At 41.9% G+C, this 16571-nt stretch overlaps 1 protein-coding gene across 1 annotated transcript in view; it reads right to left on the bottom strand.

The window, feature by feature from the left end:
• Window positions 1-16571, bottom strand: part of mrc1a (mannose receptor, C type 1a) — a 151084-nt gene that overhangs the window by 64164 nt on the left and 70349 nt on the right. Inside the window, exons 11-15 of the mRNA XM_043690393.1 lie at window positions 13308-13459; window positions 11975-12174; window positions 7606-7733; window positions 3269-3353; window positions 689-833 (exon numbers count right to left, since the gene is read on the bottom strand). Of these exons, the coding sequence (XP_043546328.1) occupies window positions 689-833; window positions 3269-3353; window positions 7606-7733; window positions 11975-12174; window positions 13308-13459 (710 nt within the window). The remainder of the gene's footprint in view (window positions 1-688; window positions 834-3268; window positions 3354-7605; window positions 7734-11974; window positions 12175-13307; window positions 13460-16571) is intronic.

The following is a 16571-nucleotide window of genomic DNA, read 5'->3' as shown; positions in this document are numbered from 1 at the left end:
ACCATAGCAACATGACGGCTGGAGGAAGAGCGCCTCATCTTCCGCCTAGGAACCCTCCAACCACAAGGGATGAACTCAGATTTCTCCAGTTTCCTCATTTCCCCTCCCCCATCTTGTCTCAGTCCCAACCCTCGAACTCAGCACCACCTTCCTAACCTGCAATCTTCTTCCTGACCTCTCCGCCTCCACCCCCACTCCAGCCTATCACCCTCACCTTAACCTCCTTCCACCTATCGCATTTCCAACGCCCCTCCCCTAAGTCCCTCCTCCCTACCGTTTATCTTAGCCTGCTTGGCACACTCTCCTCATTCCTGAAGAAGGGCTCATGCCCGAAATGTCGATTCTCCTGCTTCTTGGATGCTGCCTGACCTGCTGCGCTTATAATGTAGGAAGCATGGTAGCCTATTTGCAAATAGCAAGTCACACAAACAACATTGTCACAAACATCAGAAAACAAGGGTTAAACTGGGGATAAATGTCCTTTTGCTATGAGGGATAGTATAAGCATTTCCATATCAGGTAAAATACCCAGCCGGGGGCAAAATCACAACAGTAAAGCCTAGGCTAAACCATTCAACAATTCTTTCATAACTCCTGCTTTCAACAATTGCATTTCTAATCATTCCCAATCGAGCCTTAACCATAATTCAATATGACATAATACAAATGGAGAAAACGTTTTTCTTGCCTTTCCTAATCTTGCAAATCCAATCATGTAATGCTTCACAATGTATGTCATTCCATTGCATTTCATAGCCTGTTCCTGCTTCAACACAATTCTCAATCCCACGAAACTGGTTGGGCTCTCCAGGATTCCAGTTCTGAAATGATACCTATCACAAAGACATAAACAGCTACCATTTTAACCTTGTCATTTTTTTGAAGTAGTTGGAAATACATTCAAAATAATGACAGATGCATTGAATTAACATTAACAAATGGTAAATAAAGGTAGTTTGAGTTACACCAAGTCAGTTTACTATAACAAACCAAATCTGAAGTTAATTCTTTTAAAAAAATGTTTGTTTTGGATGGATATTACATGGAGAAAGTATGTGTGAATATATAATATATATGTACGTCAGGAACAATCAGAAAGAGCAGAAAAGAGATGAAGGATGTTGTTACATTGCACAGCGTTACTTCTTTATTAAGGCAGGAGAGAGAAAAACCATTGTAAAATGCTTTTACTTCACAACAACGCTTTAAGAACAGTGTGGCTATCAGTTACATTTCGAATAAGATACTAGCCAAATACCACAGTGAAGTATGGCTAGGCTTTCTAAGTCAATCCTGGCCACAACCCAAAAAAATGACAGTAGACTGAATTTTCATGCCTTTAATCTGTAACTGGAACAGAATCTGCCTGGGTAGGTGCTGAAATTGGAGGCCAGACTTTGCAACTTTTCCACCTGCAAAAATCTTCAGTTGATAAAGGCCAATTGCATAATATACCTGTTCACTACCCGACAGGCTTGTGCTGAATAGCAATGATATCATTTCTATGCTTGCCACAGTAACCTAGCAACGCTGGGTTAAATAAAAGCTTAGAATTTGTGTTTGCCTAGTAAACAGAGTTGCTAAATGCTTCAAAAGGGAATGTAATGGGTAAAAATTTACCCTTTGGTTCAGGACCCTGAACTGGGGGCCAAATCGGGGTTACAACGCTTGACTGGTGGGAAACAGCACCTGGCTCTGATCTTCCTTGAATTGGGTAATTACTAGCTGGATGACAAGTTCCCAACTAATTTAAGATTTTAGAAAGACCCTTGAAGTCGGAGGGCCAATAGCAGGTCCCTGAGGTCTGAGGTCTGAGGTTCGGAGGTCTTCTAACTCAGAAAGCAATGAAGCCTGCAGTTCATGTAAAAGAACAAGATGGCTTCTCCATCTTGAGGTGACTTCTCTGCAAACAACTTCAAACCTTTAAAATAAAAAAAAGTCCTCAGTAGCCAATTGACCATTGTAGAGAGGGAAACACTCAATGACAGCCCTCAGTCATAGCTGTAGCTAGGTAAGAAGGAGTAGGACTCAAAGCACCCTGGGAAGATTAGCCATGCCAGTCTATGATCAGACCCCAGCAGCGGGTCTTTACCATCGTCGAGCACAACTGAAAAAGTTGCAAATGACCTCTGACAACAGGCCTTTACAGATCATTAAGAATCCTCAACTGGCTATCTGCTTCCTCGAAGAAAGCCTCTTGAAGGGATGGTGCCAATAAACTGACACACTAGCTGGCAGCATGGGTTTTTGTGCCTGGTCATGTCTTTATCTTCTCCAACGGAAGTTGAAGATCCTGCCCTAACATTTCAAGAGCTGTTTACTTGCAACCAGTGGATCAGTGATCACAGTGTGGTACAATGCCGCAGGAAAACTTGACTACAGGAAACCATTTTTAAGAAAACAAAAGGGATTTGAAACTTTTCAGCTGACGTTAGTGGCTAACTCATATCACAGTTATTCATTACAATGAGTTTTCTCTCTCCATTTGGTATGGAGCCCATGTCAATGCTGTAATGGCATGGCATCAATTCAATATATGATAATGCTTTGAAAGTCTGAAATTTGAACAGAATCAAAGATAACCAAATAGATGGATTGGTGTCCCATTCCTACTGTGCATACAGTAGTGGAGCAGGGCACGAGGAAATATTGGCATTAAAGTTTTAGTTATTTGTGAAAAATCAATTGCACTGGCAGTGACCTTCATTATGTAAAGGCACTATTCAAAATTTGGAATATTCCATAATACCTTTATATCTTCTTGATTTGGTGAAACTTTTCAGTTTGGGAATTATAATGTGAACAATTAAGAGAACAGGTAAATATTTGCTGCTGATGAAATTCTTAATGTTTAAAATCACACAAAACCAGATTATCGTCCAACAGGTTTATTTGGAAGTACAAACTTTCAGAGCGCTACTCTTTCATCAGGTAGGATCCTGCTCCACTAGTTACCTGACGAAGGAGCAGCGGCCCGAATGTTTGTACTTCCAAATAAACCTGCTGGCTCTAACCTGGTCTGATTTTTAACTTTGTACATTCCACTCCAACACCATCACCTCCACATCATGAAATTCTTAATGATGTAATCTTTGTTACACAAATAAACTAGAAATGTAGCACACTCCCAAGAGATTAAAATAAGGAGCAAAAATGGAATGTGTTACAATTAAGTGGAAAATTTGTGATTTTGACACGTGGGCTCATTTATTTGATAAACAACATTGGAATTTATTTTCAGTCACACATTTGATGACAAAACACTTACAGGACTGTCATCGCTCCAGATAAATCCACCATTTGGTTTTGGTTTATATAATCCAATCCACACAGGTGAATAAGCCATAAGTGACCTATATACAATAAAAAGCAGAAATTGAATAAAATATTGAGGTTTAGTTAGATATTGATTGCTGAATTAGTTATGGATGAGTGGGCCAACTGTGCTATTCACCCAGAAAATCCATGGGATGATTTTCAGGGTTGCCTTCCATCCTCCTATGTCACACAGTGTGCCGATAGGCTTTCAAATATTGATGAACAAATGAAGGTGGATGAGATTTCATTTGGACTAGGAAAAGGGGCTGCACTTTTTAAAGCAAGATGTAGATGTCTTCTAATGGACCTGTTCAGAGATGTTATTACACACCTCTGGAGCTTGAAACCAGGCCTTCTGACATGACCACTGCACTATAGATGTCCTTGAAAGCAAATGCACTCTCTCTTAAAGCAAGGAAGTTTGTTATAATTATGATGTTTATAAGATTATTGTGTTTTGGCAATTGGTCTTTAAAGTAAAATATGAGGGCATGTGACCTGATCTGGGGTCAGACTGATCGGGAAACTGTGTGTAACTAACTAATTTGCGTTTCTTGAGGAAATTTCAAGCAGAGTGGATGGGGTGGGACATCATCAAGTATTTGGACCCTACAAGGAATTCAACAAGATACTTCATTATATGTTAAGTCATAAGATTAAAGCCCACAGTTTTGAAAGTAGTGTATTAGCAGAGATAGAGAATTGGTTAATAGACAGGAAACAGTCAGTGAGGATAAGGGGTTCTTTTACAGGTTGGTGAACCAGTGAGATTGCACACAGATCAGTGCTGGGATTGCAATTGCTGACAATGCATATTAATGACTTGGAGTAAGGAAGCAAATCTTCAGTAGCCAAATTTGCAGACAACACATAAAAAGTGGAAAGGCAGATTGTGAGAGGGACACAAACAGTTTACAGAGAGTTCACGTGAAGGTGCAAAAATGTGGCAAATGGATGAGAATGTGAGAAAATGTGAAGTTTGGACAGGAGAAAAACAGAAGAGAATATTATTTAAATGGAGAAAAACTGAAGGAAGCTGCAACACAAAAGGATTTGGGGGCTACTACAGAAAGCACCCAGATGCAGCAGGTAATCAGGAAGGCTGATGGAAGGTTGACCCCTACTTTGAGAGGGTTAGAGTATATAAGTTAGGAAATCTTACTGCAAGTGTACAAGGTGCTGATGAGACCACATCTAGAGCACTATGAGCAGTTTTGGCCCCCTTATTTAATGAAAGATATCATTTTATTGGAGGCAGTTCAGAGAAGGTTCACCAGGTGAATCCCTGGTCTGGGGAGGTTTTCTTATTAGCAAAGGTTAAATAGGTTGGGACTCTACTCACTGGTATTTAGAAGAATGAGAGTTGACCTCATTGAAACATACAGGATTTTTAAGGAGCATGAAGTAGTAAATATTAAGAGGATGCTTCCCCACATGGAGAGTCTAGGAATGGAGGGCATAGTTTCAGAATTAAGGAGTGGCAATTTAAGACTGAGATGAGGAGGAATTTCTTCTCATAGAGGGTTGAGTGTCTCTGGAATTCTTTGGGGATTGAGACTCAAATTCAGAGAATTCTGGAGAAACACAACAGTTCTGGCATCTTCTCTGAAGGGAGAAAGAGTTAATGTTTCGAGTCCGGTATGACCCTTCTTCAGAACTTCTTCTTCAGGTAAATGCTGAGAGGATGTTTCCCCTCAAGGGAGAGCCGAGGACCAGACAGTCTCAGAATAAAGGGGCATCAGTTTAAGACCAAGATGAGGAGGAATTTCTTTGCTCAGAGGGTTGTGGGGGTGGAATCCTTGTGTAAATTTAAGACTGAGATAGATGGATTCTTGACCACTCGGGAAATCAGGCTTACAGAGAAAGGGCAGGAAAAGGGACATGAGGATTGCTGGATCATCCATGGGTCCTGTTGAAAGATGGAGCAGGCTCAAGGGGCCGAAAAGCCTACTCATTGAAACATAACATCATAGAATCATAACATTTTAAAATACAGTAGGAGGGCATTCAGCCCATCGTATCAGTACAGGTTTTTGAAAGTGCTACCCAGCTGGTCCCATTCTGCTGCCTTTTCTCTATAGCCCTCTAAACTCATCACTTTCAAATATATATCCATCTCTCCTTTGAAACCTCCTATAGCATCTGCCTCCATCACTCCCCCAGGCAGCAAATTCCAAATCCTAACAACTCTCTGAGTAAAGAAGTTCATCCTCACCACACTCCCAGTTATCTTGCTGACAATCTTCAAATTGTGAGCCCTAGTTAGCGATATATTCCTGTTCTTATTTCTTATGGTCTTATGGACTCGGCATGAATGGAGTGTTTTTCCTCAACTATCATAAGTGGTAACTTTATTACCCATCATACGTTTATATTTTGCATATCCTGATGGATTTTACTTTCACAGGGAGCACTTCAGAACAGGTGCAGAATTAGAATCATAAAATCTCTACAGTGTGGAAGCAAGCCAAACGACCCATTCATCCACACTGTCTCTCCGAAGAGGGACCTGAACCACCACTCTACCCTATCCTATTCCTATAACCCCACAGTTTACTATAGTTAACCCACCAAGCCTGCATTTCCCTGGACACTATGGGCAATTTAGCTTGGCTAATCCACCTAGCCGGCATATCTGTAGGAGGAAACTGAAGCATCCAGGGAGAATGTGCCAACCCCACACAGACAGTTGCCCAAGGCTAGCATTGAACCCAGGCCTCTGGGGCTGTCAGGTAGCAGTGCTAACCGCTGAGACACTGTGCTGCCCATGAACTGCCTAGGTTTCACCTTTGAACTGGAGAAGGGGCATTACATTGTAGTTGTGAGGAGCAGTTTTGCTCCTCCTGGCCTCCTAGCTATTCTGTCGGACAGATACTACTTGTCTAAAGGCGTTCTCATCTCCGTTATGCTGCCTGGTTTCCAGAAACCCAGTTAACCACACAAATGAGTAGCAGGTTAAATCAGAGATTGGCAGCCTTATTAAGATGTCAGCCAACCAGTATCCTGTGAGCAGCAGATTGACACCAACTTCCTGCTCAAGTGTGCAGTGGGATCCCGTCCGCGCTCACCCCAGCCCGGACGGAATTTCACATTGGCCCCAAGATCCCCTACTTCCCGTGGGAGCCTGTGCCCCACAACCTGAGCCGCCTCTGGAATTTTCATTTTGTCCCTTTTAAGGATGCAAAAAGGCGGGCCCTGTATCGACTGCTGCTGCACACCATCCACCTCTTCTCCCTCATCCACTGTCCAGGCACGCCTTGGCGTGCCCATTTGCCACCGGGTGGTGGGAATCCCCAGTGGAGGGCTCTCTACGCGGGAGTCCTCCCCCTTTCTCTCGGGGATCTGGGGTGGAGGGTGCTGCACGCAGCGGTCCCCTGCAGCCGCAGATTGCGGTGGTTTGCGGACTCCCAGCCCAACTGCTTGTTCTGTGGCGCTGTGGAGTCGGTGGATCACGTGTATATTGGGTGTGGCCGTTTGCACTCCCTTTTTGATTTTCTTAAAAGCGTCCTCCTCTGCTTTTGGTTGCACTTCAGTCCCACGCTCCTGATCTTCGGGCACCCGGTACGGAGGAGGGAAGACAAGTCTGAAGACCTCCTCGTGGGTCTGCTCTTGGACCTGGCCAAACTGGCCATCAACAGGTCCAGGCAGCGGGCCGTGGAGGGGGTCGTTAGGGCCGACTGCCTGCCCCTCTTCCGCGGTTACATTAGGGCCCAGGTGTCCTTGGAGAAGGAGCACGCGGTTTCCGCAACACCCTGGAGTTGTTCAGGGAGAGGTGGGTGCCGCAGGGAGTGGACTGCATTATTTCCTCCTCAAACTCTATTTTGATTTAATCCCTGCCCTCCCCTTCACTGTTTGATCACACAGCATTGCCTTTTGTGAAGGGCACTGCTTGTCACTGGCCACTCGGGCGTTTTTCTATCTTCCTGGTGGTGGAAATTGAATAAAGATTCATACACCTTGTGTCTCTCACTGTGTCTCACTCCTGCACACACACACAACATGGGTGCTGGGGAAAAAATAAGCACTACCGCACTAAGACGGTAGTGTGGGGGGTTTAAGAAAAGAAAAAAGAAAAAAAAATAAACAGGAGTGTTAGGGGTTCTGCTCACTCTGATAGCTGGCTCTCGAGGGAAAACAAAGAAAAAAAAGAAAAAAAAATGAAACCAGCTTCCCAATCTTGCCTGACCTCTTGTGTTAAGATTTCTCAGAATGTAATTCATATTCGATTTGCCTTTCCTGTCATGGATGATGGGATAAGAAGGGAAATGGGATACATTGAATACTTACACTAGCTTCCTCCAGATAAATCGTTCTTCATTATAATCGTGGATGCTGATAAGATCTCCACCAATGTCTCGACAGTAATTACGTGCTTCAAACCATGATTTCTGAGCTTGCATAGATTTTATAAAAGTCTGGATAGGAAAGCATATCTGTTATTAATCTTCAAATACCTTTCGGATAAAGTCTATGGAAAGAGGACAACCTTCACTAGTGGCTGAGTTGTGAAATGATTTAAAATGAAGGATGTGGAAGATTGAGGTCATATCACATTTAACAAAAGGGTTGTTTATTAGATATTTAAACATAGTCTGTGGCACAGATTCTCCATTCTATCTGACTGATGATCCCTTAAAAGGGCTTGCATTGTGTTTTCTGAGGTTAAGATTAGAGTGTTGCTGGAAAAGCACAGCAGGTCAGGCAGCATCCGATGAGCAGGAAAATTGACATTTCAGGCAAGAGCCTGAAGAAGGGCTCCTGCCCGAAACGTTGATTTTCCTGGTCCTTGGATACTGCCTGACCTGCTGTGCTTTTCCATCATCACTCTAATCTTCACTCTGATCTCCAGCATCTGCAGTCCTTACTTTCCCTTTCTGAGGTTAGCCTTGGTCTGTTTGCTGGCAAAATGAAGCTTAAGGTTTGCACAAGCTAAGATTTGCTAATCGGTGCAGTGCCACAGAGTTATTGAAAGAATATCAGGCCAGAGCTTGCATGTGAGCAGCACATTGCATGGCTGCTTTCAGCAATTTGTTTTTCTGCAGCTTGAAAGATTTTACAACATGACTTGCTGGGAATGCAAGTTATTAACAGCAATGCAAACACAATAGGGCATCTGAAACCTTAGGGAATTGCCGGACTGACAATGTAGTTGTTTAAATAAAGAAATTTAAGGATTAATAAGAAAGAGAGCCACAACAGAAAAAGAAAATGAAGTATATTCAAACCTGGGACAGAAATGGAGATAAGGAGAGGGAAAGAAAGACCGGATTAAGAAAAAACAAAAATGGCACAGAGGAATGACATTAAGGAAAAGAACTAATAAACTCTTAAAATAATTTACTACATACAAGAATAGCACTGAGCTGTTTCAATTAGTCTGTTTCCAGGCTGGAGAAATAGGTTGCCAATGTATTAACAATTAGATTGTTTAAAGGATCCTTATAGTCTTGATTATAAATCCTAGCAGTCTGCACTGAACATAATTGGCAATTAAATTGTAAATCCCACAATCTCTTAAAGGTAAATGGATGCTCAAGGTTAGATCAAATTTGTGAGAAGCAAGTGATTGAAGTGCACAAATTCATACTTGTCCAGATGGATTTGGGTGATAAGGAAGTGAGTTGATTGGTTCAGAACTCCCAGTTCAGTCTTTGCTTTTGCAGCCAAAATATCTGTATGGCTGCTCGAGTAAGTCTAATGCTTATTGATAAATAGAACGGTGATGGTAAAGGATTCATTGATGATGGAAGTTAGAGGAAATGGTTAGATGCTTTTATTATTGAAATAGAAAAACAGAAAGTGCTGGAGAAACTTAAAAGGCCAGACAGTATCAGTGGAGAGAAAAACCAAGTGTAATCAAAATGGCTGACAGTGCTCATGCTCAGGAGTTGTTTAACTCTATGTTGAGTCCAGCTGGAAAGTGGCTAAGCAAAAATGTTGTGCTGTTCCTTCAGCTTTTATTGGGCTTTTTGGACTATTGCAGTGGGTCTCGAGCAAGGTGATGAATTGAAATGACAAGCAGCGAGAAGAGTGGAGTCAATCTTACACTCCTCCACTCTATCGGCAAAAGCAGAGATGTTTTGTTGAGGCTCTTGTCAGACCACATTTAAATATTGTGACCAGTTTCGAATTGAGGGACAGATGCACTGGCATTGGATGGGTTCCAGAAGAGACTTACAAATCCCAGGAATGAAGAGCTTGTCATTTTAGGTGGGCCTGAGGACTCTGGCTCTGTACTCAATGGAGGTTAGAAGGATGACGGGATATCTGATTGAAACCTCCAGAATACTGAGCGGCCTGGATAGAGTGAACATGGAGATGATGTTCCTACTAGTACGAGAGTCTATGACCCAAGTGAACAGCCTCAGGGTGAAAGGACGACCCTTTACAACTGAGGTGACAAGAAATTTCTTCAGTCAGAGTTTGGTGAATCTGTGGAGCTTATTGCCACAAAGGGCTGTAGAGGCCAAGACATTGAGTGTATTTAGGACAGAGATAGATGGTTCTTGATTAGTAAAGGGATCAATGATTACGGGGAGAATGCAGGAGAATGGAGTTGAGAAACAGATCAGCCTGTTCAAATGGAGAAGCAGACTCGATGGGCCAAATGACCTAATTCTGCTCGTATGACTTATGGTTTATGTTCCACTCCATCCATCTCCCTTTTTGTCAACAGCACAACAGTCATCATTTTCTAGTCCTTTTCACTTTGGAAGAAGAGCCATTGAACTCAAAGCATAAATTCTGTCTCGATGGCAGTGTGGAGGCATGGGAATCGGTAGATTGAACCCAATGCCGGAGAAAGCTCGGACCAGCGCGGGGCGCTTTTTAAAAATCTTTTTACTTCTTACCAAAGATTTTGAACTAGTTACATTGTACATAAGATGGCACTGTGAATGGAAACGTTCTAAACTTTTCATGGTATCCCTGTACTTGAATGTACATGACAATAAAACCTAATTCTCTCACTTTCTGTTTTTATCTCCGATCTCCAGCACCTGCAATGTTAAAGTTTTTCTCTCTGGTTAGAGATGGTTAATGCTTGGCATATGTGTGCCACTAATGTTGCATGTTGTTTATCAGAACAAACCTGAATACTGGTGCACATGTGTTTGGATTGCTTCTTCATGTGAGGAGTCACAAATGGTAAAAACAAAATGCAAAAGTAACCACATTTTTGACTTGATTTTGAAAGGAAGGTCACTAGTGAAGGAATTAGAAATGTTTTCTCCGAGAGTGCTATCCTGTGAAACTCCAACATTGATGTCCTGGGGCTGTGGAACTCATTGTCACAAAGGGCTATGGAAGCCAAGTCATTTAAAACAGAGATAGATAGGTTCTTGATTAGCTAGTGGATTATTTAGCTTTTTTCTACCATCCATGGAATATAGGACGTAGCATTGTGTCCTAACCTTAACTGCCATATGGTTTGACTTTTAATCCTTGATAGTCTGGAATAATTACAACTCCTTGAGGCTTTCCTTTTCCGGCTGACAAACGATGTGTACATGGAGAGAAGAATAGGAGCAATAAAGAAAAAATACACCAAGAGTGACCAAGAAAGGCTGATTGAAAAAGCTACTTGTGAACGCAGCACTTAAATAGGAATGGGAGGCAATCTTACTGAAATAGATAAGATCCTGAGGGGTCTTGGCACGGTATTTCCTCTTGTGGCAGGGACAAGAACAAAGGGTCACACTTTAAAAATAAATGTCATCCATTTAAGACAGGATGAGGAAAAATCTTTCCTCAGAGCATTTTTGGATCCCTCTTCCCAGGTAAGCAATGGAGGCAAAGTTATTTAAAGATGGGGGTAGATAGATACTGGACTAAGAAAGTAAAGGATTGTGGAGTAGTGGCCACAGAAAGGTAAGCCATGATCTTCTTGAATCACCCAGCAGGTTCAAGAGAGTGAATGACCTACTCCTGCTCTTGATTGCTGTGTCTGTAAGTTCATATACATTGAGGACAGCTTCAGTATATCCCCACAGAGTTTCACAGCCTTTAGTTCCCTTTTTAAATTTGGCAATTATCATTTTGTAGCAGGTTTCTTTCCACTGAAGCTGTTTGACTCTAGGTGTCATCTAAGCTTCAATCCAAACTTGGACTAAAGGGCTAAGTGCCTGAGAAAAAGGAGACAATAACTGAATTCAACAATATCAGGCACCATTTAACCACACATAAGGATTCACTAGGTCAATACAGGTCAAGGAGAAGGTTCTCCAGTGATTGTTGTAATATCTAATGTAAAAGAAAATATTCTAGCCATTAGAAGTAAGTCACAGAAACCCTACAAGGCAGTTAGAGGCCTTTCAGCCCATCCACTGACCCTCCAAAGAGGATCCCACTTATTCCCTTAACCCCATATTTACCATAGTTAACCCACCAAGCCTGCACACCCCTGGACACTATGAATAAATAAGCATGGCCAATCCACCTAATCTGCACATCTTTGGACTGTGGAAGGAAACCAGAGCAGCCAGCAGAAACCCACCCAGGTCCCTAGCACTGTGAGGTAGCAGTGTTAACCACTGTGCCACCCTGAGTGAGAGGGCAAGCTCTGATGGTAGACAGCAGTCCACTTCTAAATAGATGGCACATGGTTTCACTTTAATAGCATATAAAAATACAGATTATAAACATTTAGTGGTCTCACTTTGTAACAGTACCCAGAATTTTCATATGTCTCCCAGCCTTCTGAACAAGTTGTTGCGAGAGTTGTCGGAATTGTTGGAGGAGATGTTGCACCAGCTGCCCAGTGTTTGCAAATGTATTTTGCCTTGTTCGAACAATCATAAACATTCCATAAACCAGCAGCACTTTTGGTTGCCATACCAACACAGCCAGCTTTTCTCCCTACAATTAATAATTCAAACATCAAATTCTCCCAGTAACTAAACAGATAAACGGTTAAGGTGCAGATCAACACTCTTCAAATAAATTAAAACCATTGGTTTTTAACTTGAAAATCAGCAATAACTTAATAAATGAATGGTAGTGTATAACTACATAATATTATTATTATCCAGTTACAAAATTAGGTTTTAAGATCTGGTGATTAAGACCAGGTCAGGTTTATTTTCTTTTTGTATGATGGCGAGCAGAGGAACAATTTTAATCTATTACACAGTTATGTATTAATGATAATCTCCATCTAGTCCTAATCCTCAATAAAGTCAAGGGAGTCTATTATTAGGTGATAAACAAAACGCATCTTTTACCCCCATCTCGTGGGTTTCCCCAATGTGTGGAATTTAATCCCACCTCAGGGACACATTTGGAGAGAGTGAGGGTCATTTGATCGGGTGGTATAGTGCAGGTTGAGCACCCTGCTGCCTTTCCATGCCTATCAAGCTCAGGGTCGGAAGGGTGTACTGTGACCTTTACGCCCAGAGGCTGATTGTGGATACTTATATGGCTACTTCAGGGCGACCTAAGGGTCCCATTCTATCATTGCTGGGATTCAACCAGTGATGCCAGCAGGGTCACTCCACATAGGGAAGTTGCCCAGCAAACCCGATTGGGTTGCCTACCAAGAAAGGTCCCAGTTTTGTGCTCCCAATCTCACTTGCCCTCCCTTGCTCTTGAATCCCTTGACCCAAACCCCACATTGTCCTGTCTGGGAATTAAGGGCCGATTGCAGTTACAGTCCCAATTGCTGTGCAGGCAATAGCTGCCACCCAGTCCCAGGACACTGCTTGGAACTACAGTCTTTGATCGTTCTCAGTAGTGGAGAGAGTGGGGGATTTTCATCATATTCAGGGTCTGATTGCATGCTGACACTATCTAGCTTACTGCCTAGTAATTGAGCTGGGCCTTTCAGACAGAAGCAACAGGGGTTCTACCAGCTTTCCAATGAGGGCGAAACACCACTGAAGGTTTGTGCTTGCATTGCTACCCAGTAGTGGAAAGTACAAATTACAGAACAGTACACAATAAATGAAATTCAACAAGATGCTATATTAGGGGATGCAGAGCTTAAAGCCCACCTGGCATATTGATATTCCAATTTGTAAAGGATACCGGCTCCCCATTCACAGACAAGAAAGCCCCTTGGTTGTTTGGATCAGATTTTATGCCAATCCAAAAATAGGTCTCTGGTCTCAGACCAATTAAGCTTGTCAAAAAAGCTTGCTCATATCTGAAATGGAGAAGGAAGATTAAGCAATAATAAAAAAATTTTTTAAAAAGGCAAGAAAGGCTATTCCATACATGATATTTCAATTTAACTCAATTCAAGTTCAAGATTCATTTGATCTACCATGCCTTTACGAGGCCAACATAAATGATTAAAAAACTTTGCAAATATATATTACACTAGATTTACTGAGTAATTTGTCTCAATAGTAACCATACATTAGACCAATTGCTTTAAGAGTGTGCCCAATTTTCACTTCTTTTAGGACCGTTTAAATCATATTCTTTCACCATGTACAGATTTACTATTAACCAATATAACCTAGATACATTATCTCACATAAACATTAAAGTCCATCTGATATAGAACATAGAACAAAGAACATTACAGTACAGTACAGGCCCTTCAGCCCTCAATGTTGCACTGACCTGTGAAACCAATTTGAAGCCTATCTAACCTACACTATACCATTATCATCCATATGTTTATCCGATGACCATTAAATGCTCTTAAAGTTAGCGAGTCTACTACTGTTGCAGGCAGGGCATTCCACACCCTACTACACTTTGAGTAAAGAATCTACCTCTGACATCTGATCTATATCTATCACCCCTCAGTTTAAAGCTATGTCCCCTCATGCTAGCCATCGCCATCGAGGAAAAAGGCTCTCACTGTCCAACTTATCTAATCCTCTGATCATCTTCTATGTCTCTATTCAGTCACCTCTCAACCTTCATCTCTAACGAAAACAGTCTCAAGTCTGTCAGCCTTTCCTCATAAGACCTTCCCTCCATACCAGGCAACATCCTGGTAAATCTCCACTACACCCTTTCCACATCTTTCCTGTAATGCGGTGACCAGAAATTTACACAATACTCCAAGTCGGCCACACCAGAGTTTTGTACAGCCGCAACATGACCTCATGGCTCCAAACCTCAGTCTCTTTACCAATAAATGCCAACACACCATACACCTTCCTAACAACCCTACCAACCTGGGTGGCAACTTTTAGGGATCTATGTACATGGAAACTGAGATCTCTCTGCTCATCCACACTACCAAGAATTTTACCATTAGCCCAGTAATCTGTATTCCTGTTACTCCTTCCAAAATGAATCACTTCACACTTTTCTGCATTAAACTCCATTTGCACCTCTCAGCCAAGCTCTGCAGCTTATCTATGTCCCTTTGTAATGTGCAGCATCCTTCAGCACTGTCCACAAGTCCACCAACCTTACCAGTGTTTTGTACAGCCTTACCATGACATCCCAACTCTTGTGCTCAAATCTCTGACCGATTAAGGCAAACACGCCAAATGCCTTCTTCAAAACCCTGCCTACCTGTGACTCCACATTCAAGGAACTATGTACCTGCAATCCTAGGTCTCTCTGTCTGACAACACTCTCCCAAGACCATACCATTAATTTTGTATGTTCTGCCTTGGCTTGTCTATCCAAAATGTAACACCTCGTATTTATCTGAATTAAACTCCATCTGCCATTCCTTGGCCCCTGGCCCAGTTAATCAAGATCCTGTTGTACTCTTATTTAACCTTTATTACTCTCTACTCTACCACCAATTTTGGTGCCATCTGGAAACCTAACAATGCTTCCTATTTTCTCATCCAAATCATTTATATAAATAATGAACACTAATGGAAACAGCACCAAATGTTGCAGCACATCGCTGGTCACAGTCCTCCAGTCTGAATAACAACCCCCTATCACCACCTTCTGTTTCCTACCACCAAGCCAATTTTGTTTCCAGCTGGCTAAGTCTCCCTAGATCCCATGTCATCTAACCTTACTAACTAACCAACCATGCAGAACCTTGTCGAAGATCTTGCTAAAGTCCATGTACACAATGTCTGTCATTCTGTCTTCATCCATCTTCGAAAAAAACTCAATCAAGTTTGTGAAACACAACTTCCCACACACAAAGTTGTGTTGACTATCCATAATTTACCTTTCTAAATGCGTGTAGATTCCGTTGCTCAGAATCCCCTCCAATAGCTTACCCGCCACTGATTTTAGGCTCACTGGTCTACAGCTCCCTGGCTTTCTTTTGCAGCCTTTCAAAAATAATGGCACAGCATTAACCACCCTCTGGTCTTCTGGCACCACACCCGTATCTGCCAATCATACCAAAACCTCCACTAGGGACCCTGCAATTTCTTCCCTAGTTTCCCACAACGTCCTAAGATACATTTGATCAGGTCCAAGGAATTTATCTCCTTTATGCATTTTAAGACCTCCAGCACCTCCTCTTTTGTAATTTGGACTTGATGATATAAAATAAAGTTTCTCTGTTCAAGAATAATGGAATAAAACAGAAACCAGACTGAGCTGAAGTCATAGCTGCTAAAAGCATTTCCATGTCTTTATATAATATATAAATATACAAAATATATATCTGTTGAGGAAACAATACATTTGCTCATTGAAACTTAATTATATTTTCAAGGCAAATGCTGATTCCTGATCAATAGCTTTGTTAAGTGTCAAGGTTTTCCATTGGGAGACAGTGACTGAAAGATTTTTCTTCCTGTTATTTTCTGGCTAATAGTTTACATCGCCTGTCCATACTTGAATACAATTAATATAATACATTTTTAGAGCAAATTAGAGTCCCTAAGAAATGAATCAACAAAATAAAAATTTTGTTGTAAAATAGGTAATCTACTCCATCAGATTATTATTGAGGTGCTGAAGATGAATATTTACTCCAATATCTTCACCTAACTCTTTGATTTTGATTCCTAATTTGATTCATCCACAGAATTGTCAATTCACAATTATTCAGTTTCTGGTCAATTATACAGTTAAACCAAAATCTGGCTTTAGCTGACATTGTTTATGTACAAGGAGAAAGTGAGGGCTGCAGATGCTGGAGATCAGAGCTGAAAATGTGTTGCTGGAAAAGCGCAGCAGGTCAGGCAGCATCCAAGGAACAGGAGAATCGACGTTTCGGGCATAAGCCCTTCTTCAGGAATGAGGAAAGTGTGTCCAGCAGGCTAAGATAAAAGGTAGGGAGGAGGGACTTGGGGGAAGGGCTTTGGAAATGCGACAGGTGGAGGGAGGTCAAGGTGAGGGTGATAGGCCGGAGGGGGGTGGGG

This window comes from Chiloscyllium plagiosum, chromosome 5 (genome assembly GCF_004010195.1).
Source record: "Chiloscyllium plagiosum isolate BGI_BamShark_2017 chromosome 5, ASM401019v2, whole genome shotgun sequence".
In the NCBI taxonomy this organism is placed as follows: Eukaryota; Metazoa; Chordata; class Chondrichthyes; order Orectolobiformes; family Hemiscylliidae; genus Chiloscyllium; species Chiloscyllium plagiosum.
The sequence above is the reverse complement of the archived record's forward strand: the minus strand, read 5'-3'. Positions and strand labels throughout refer to the sequence as shown.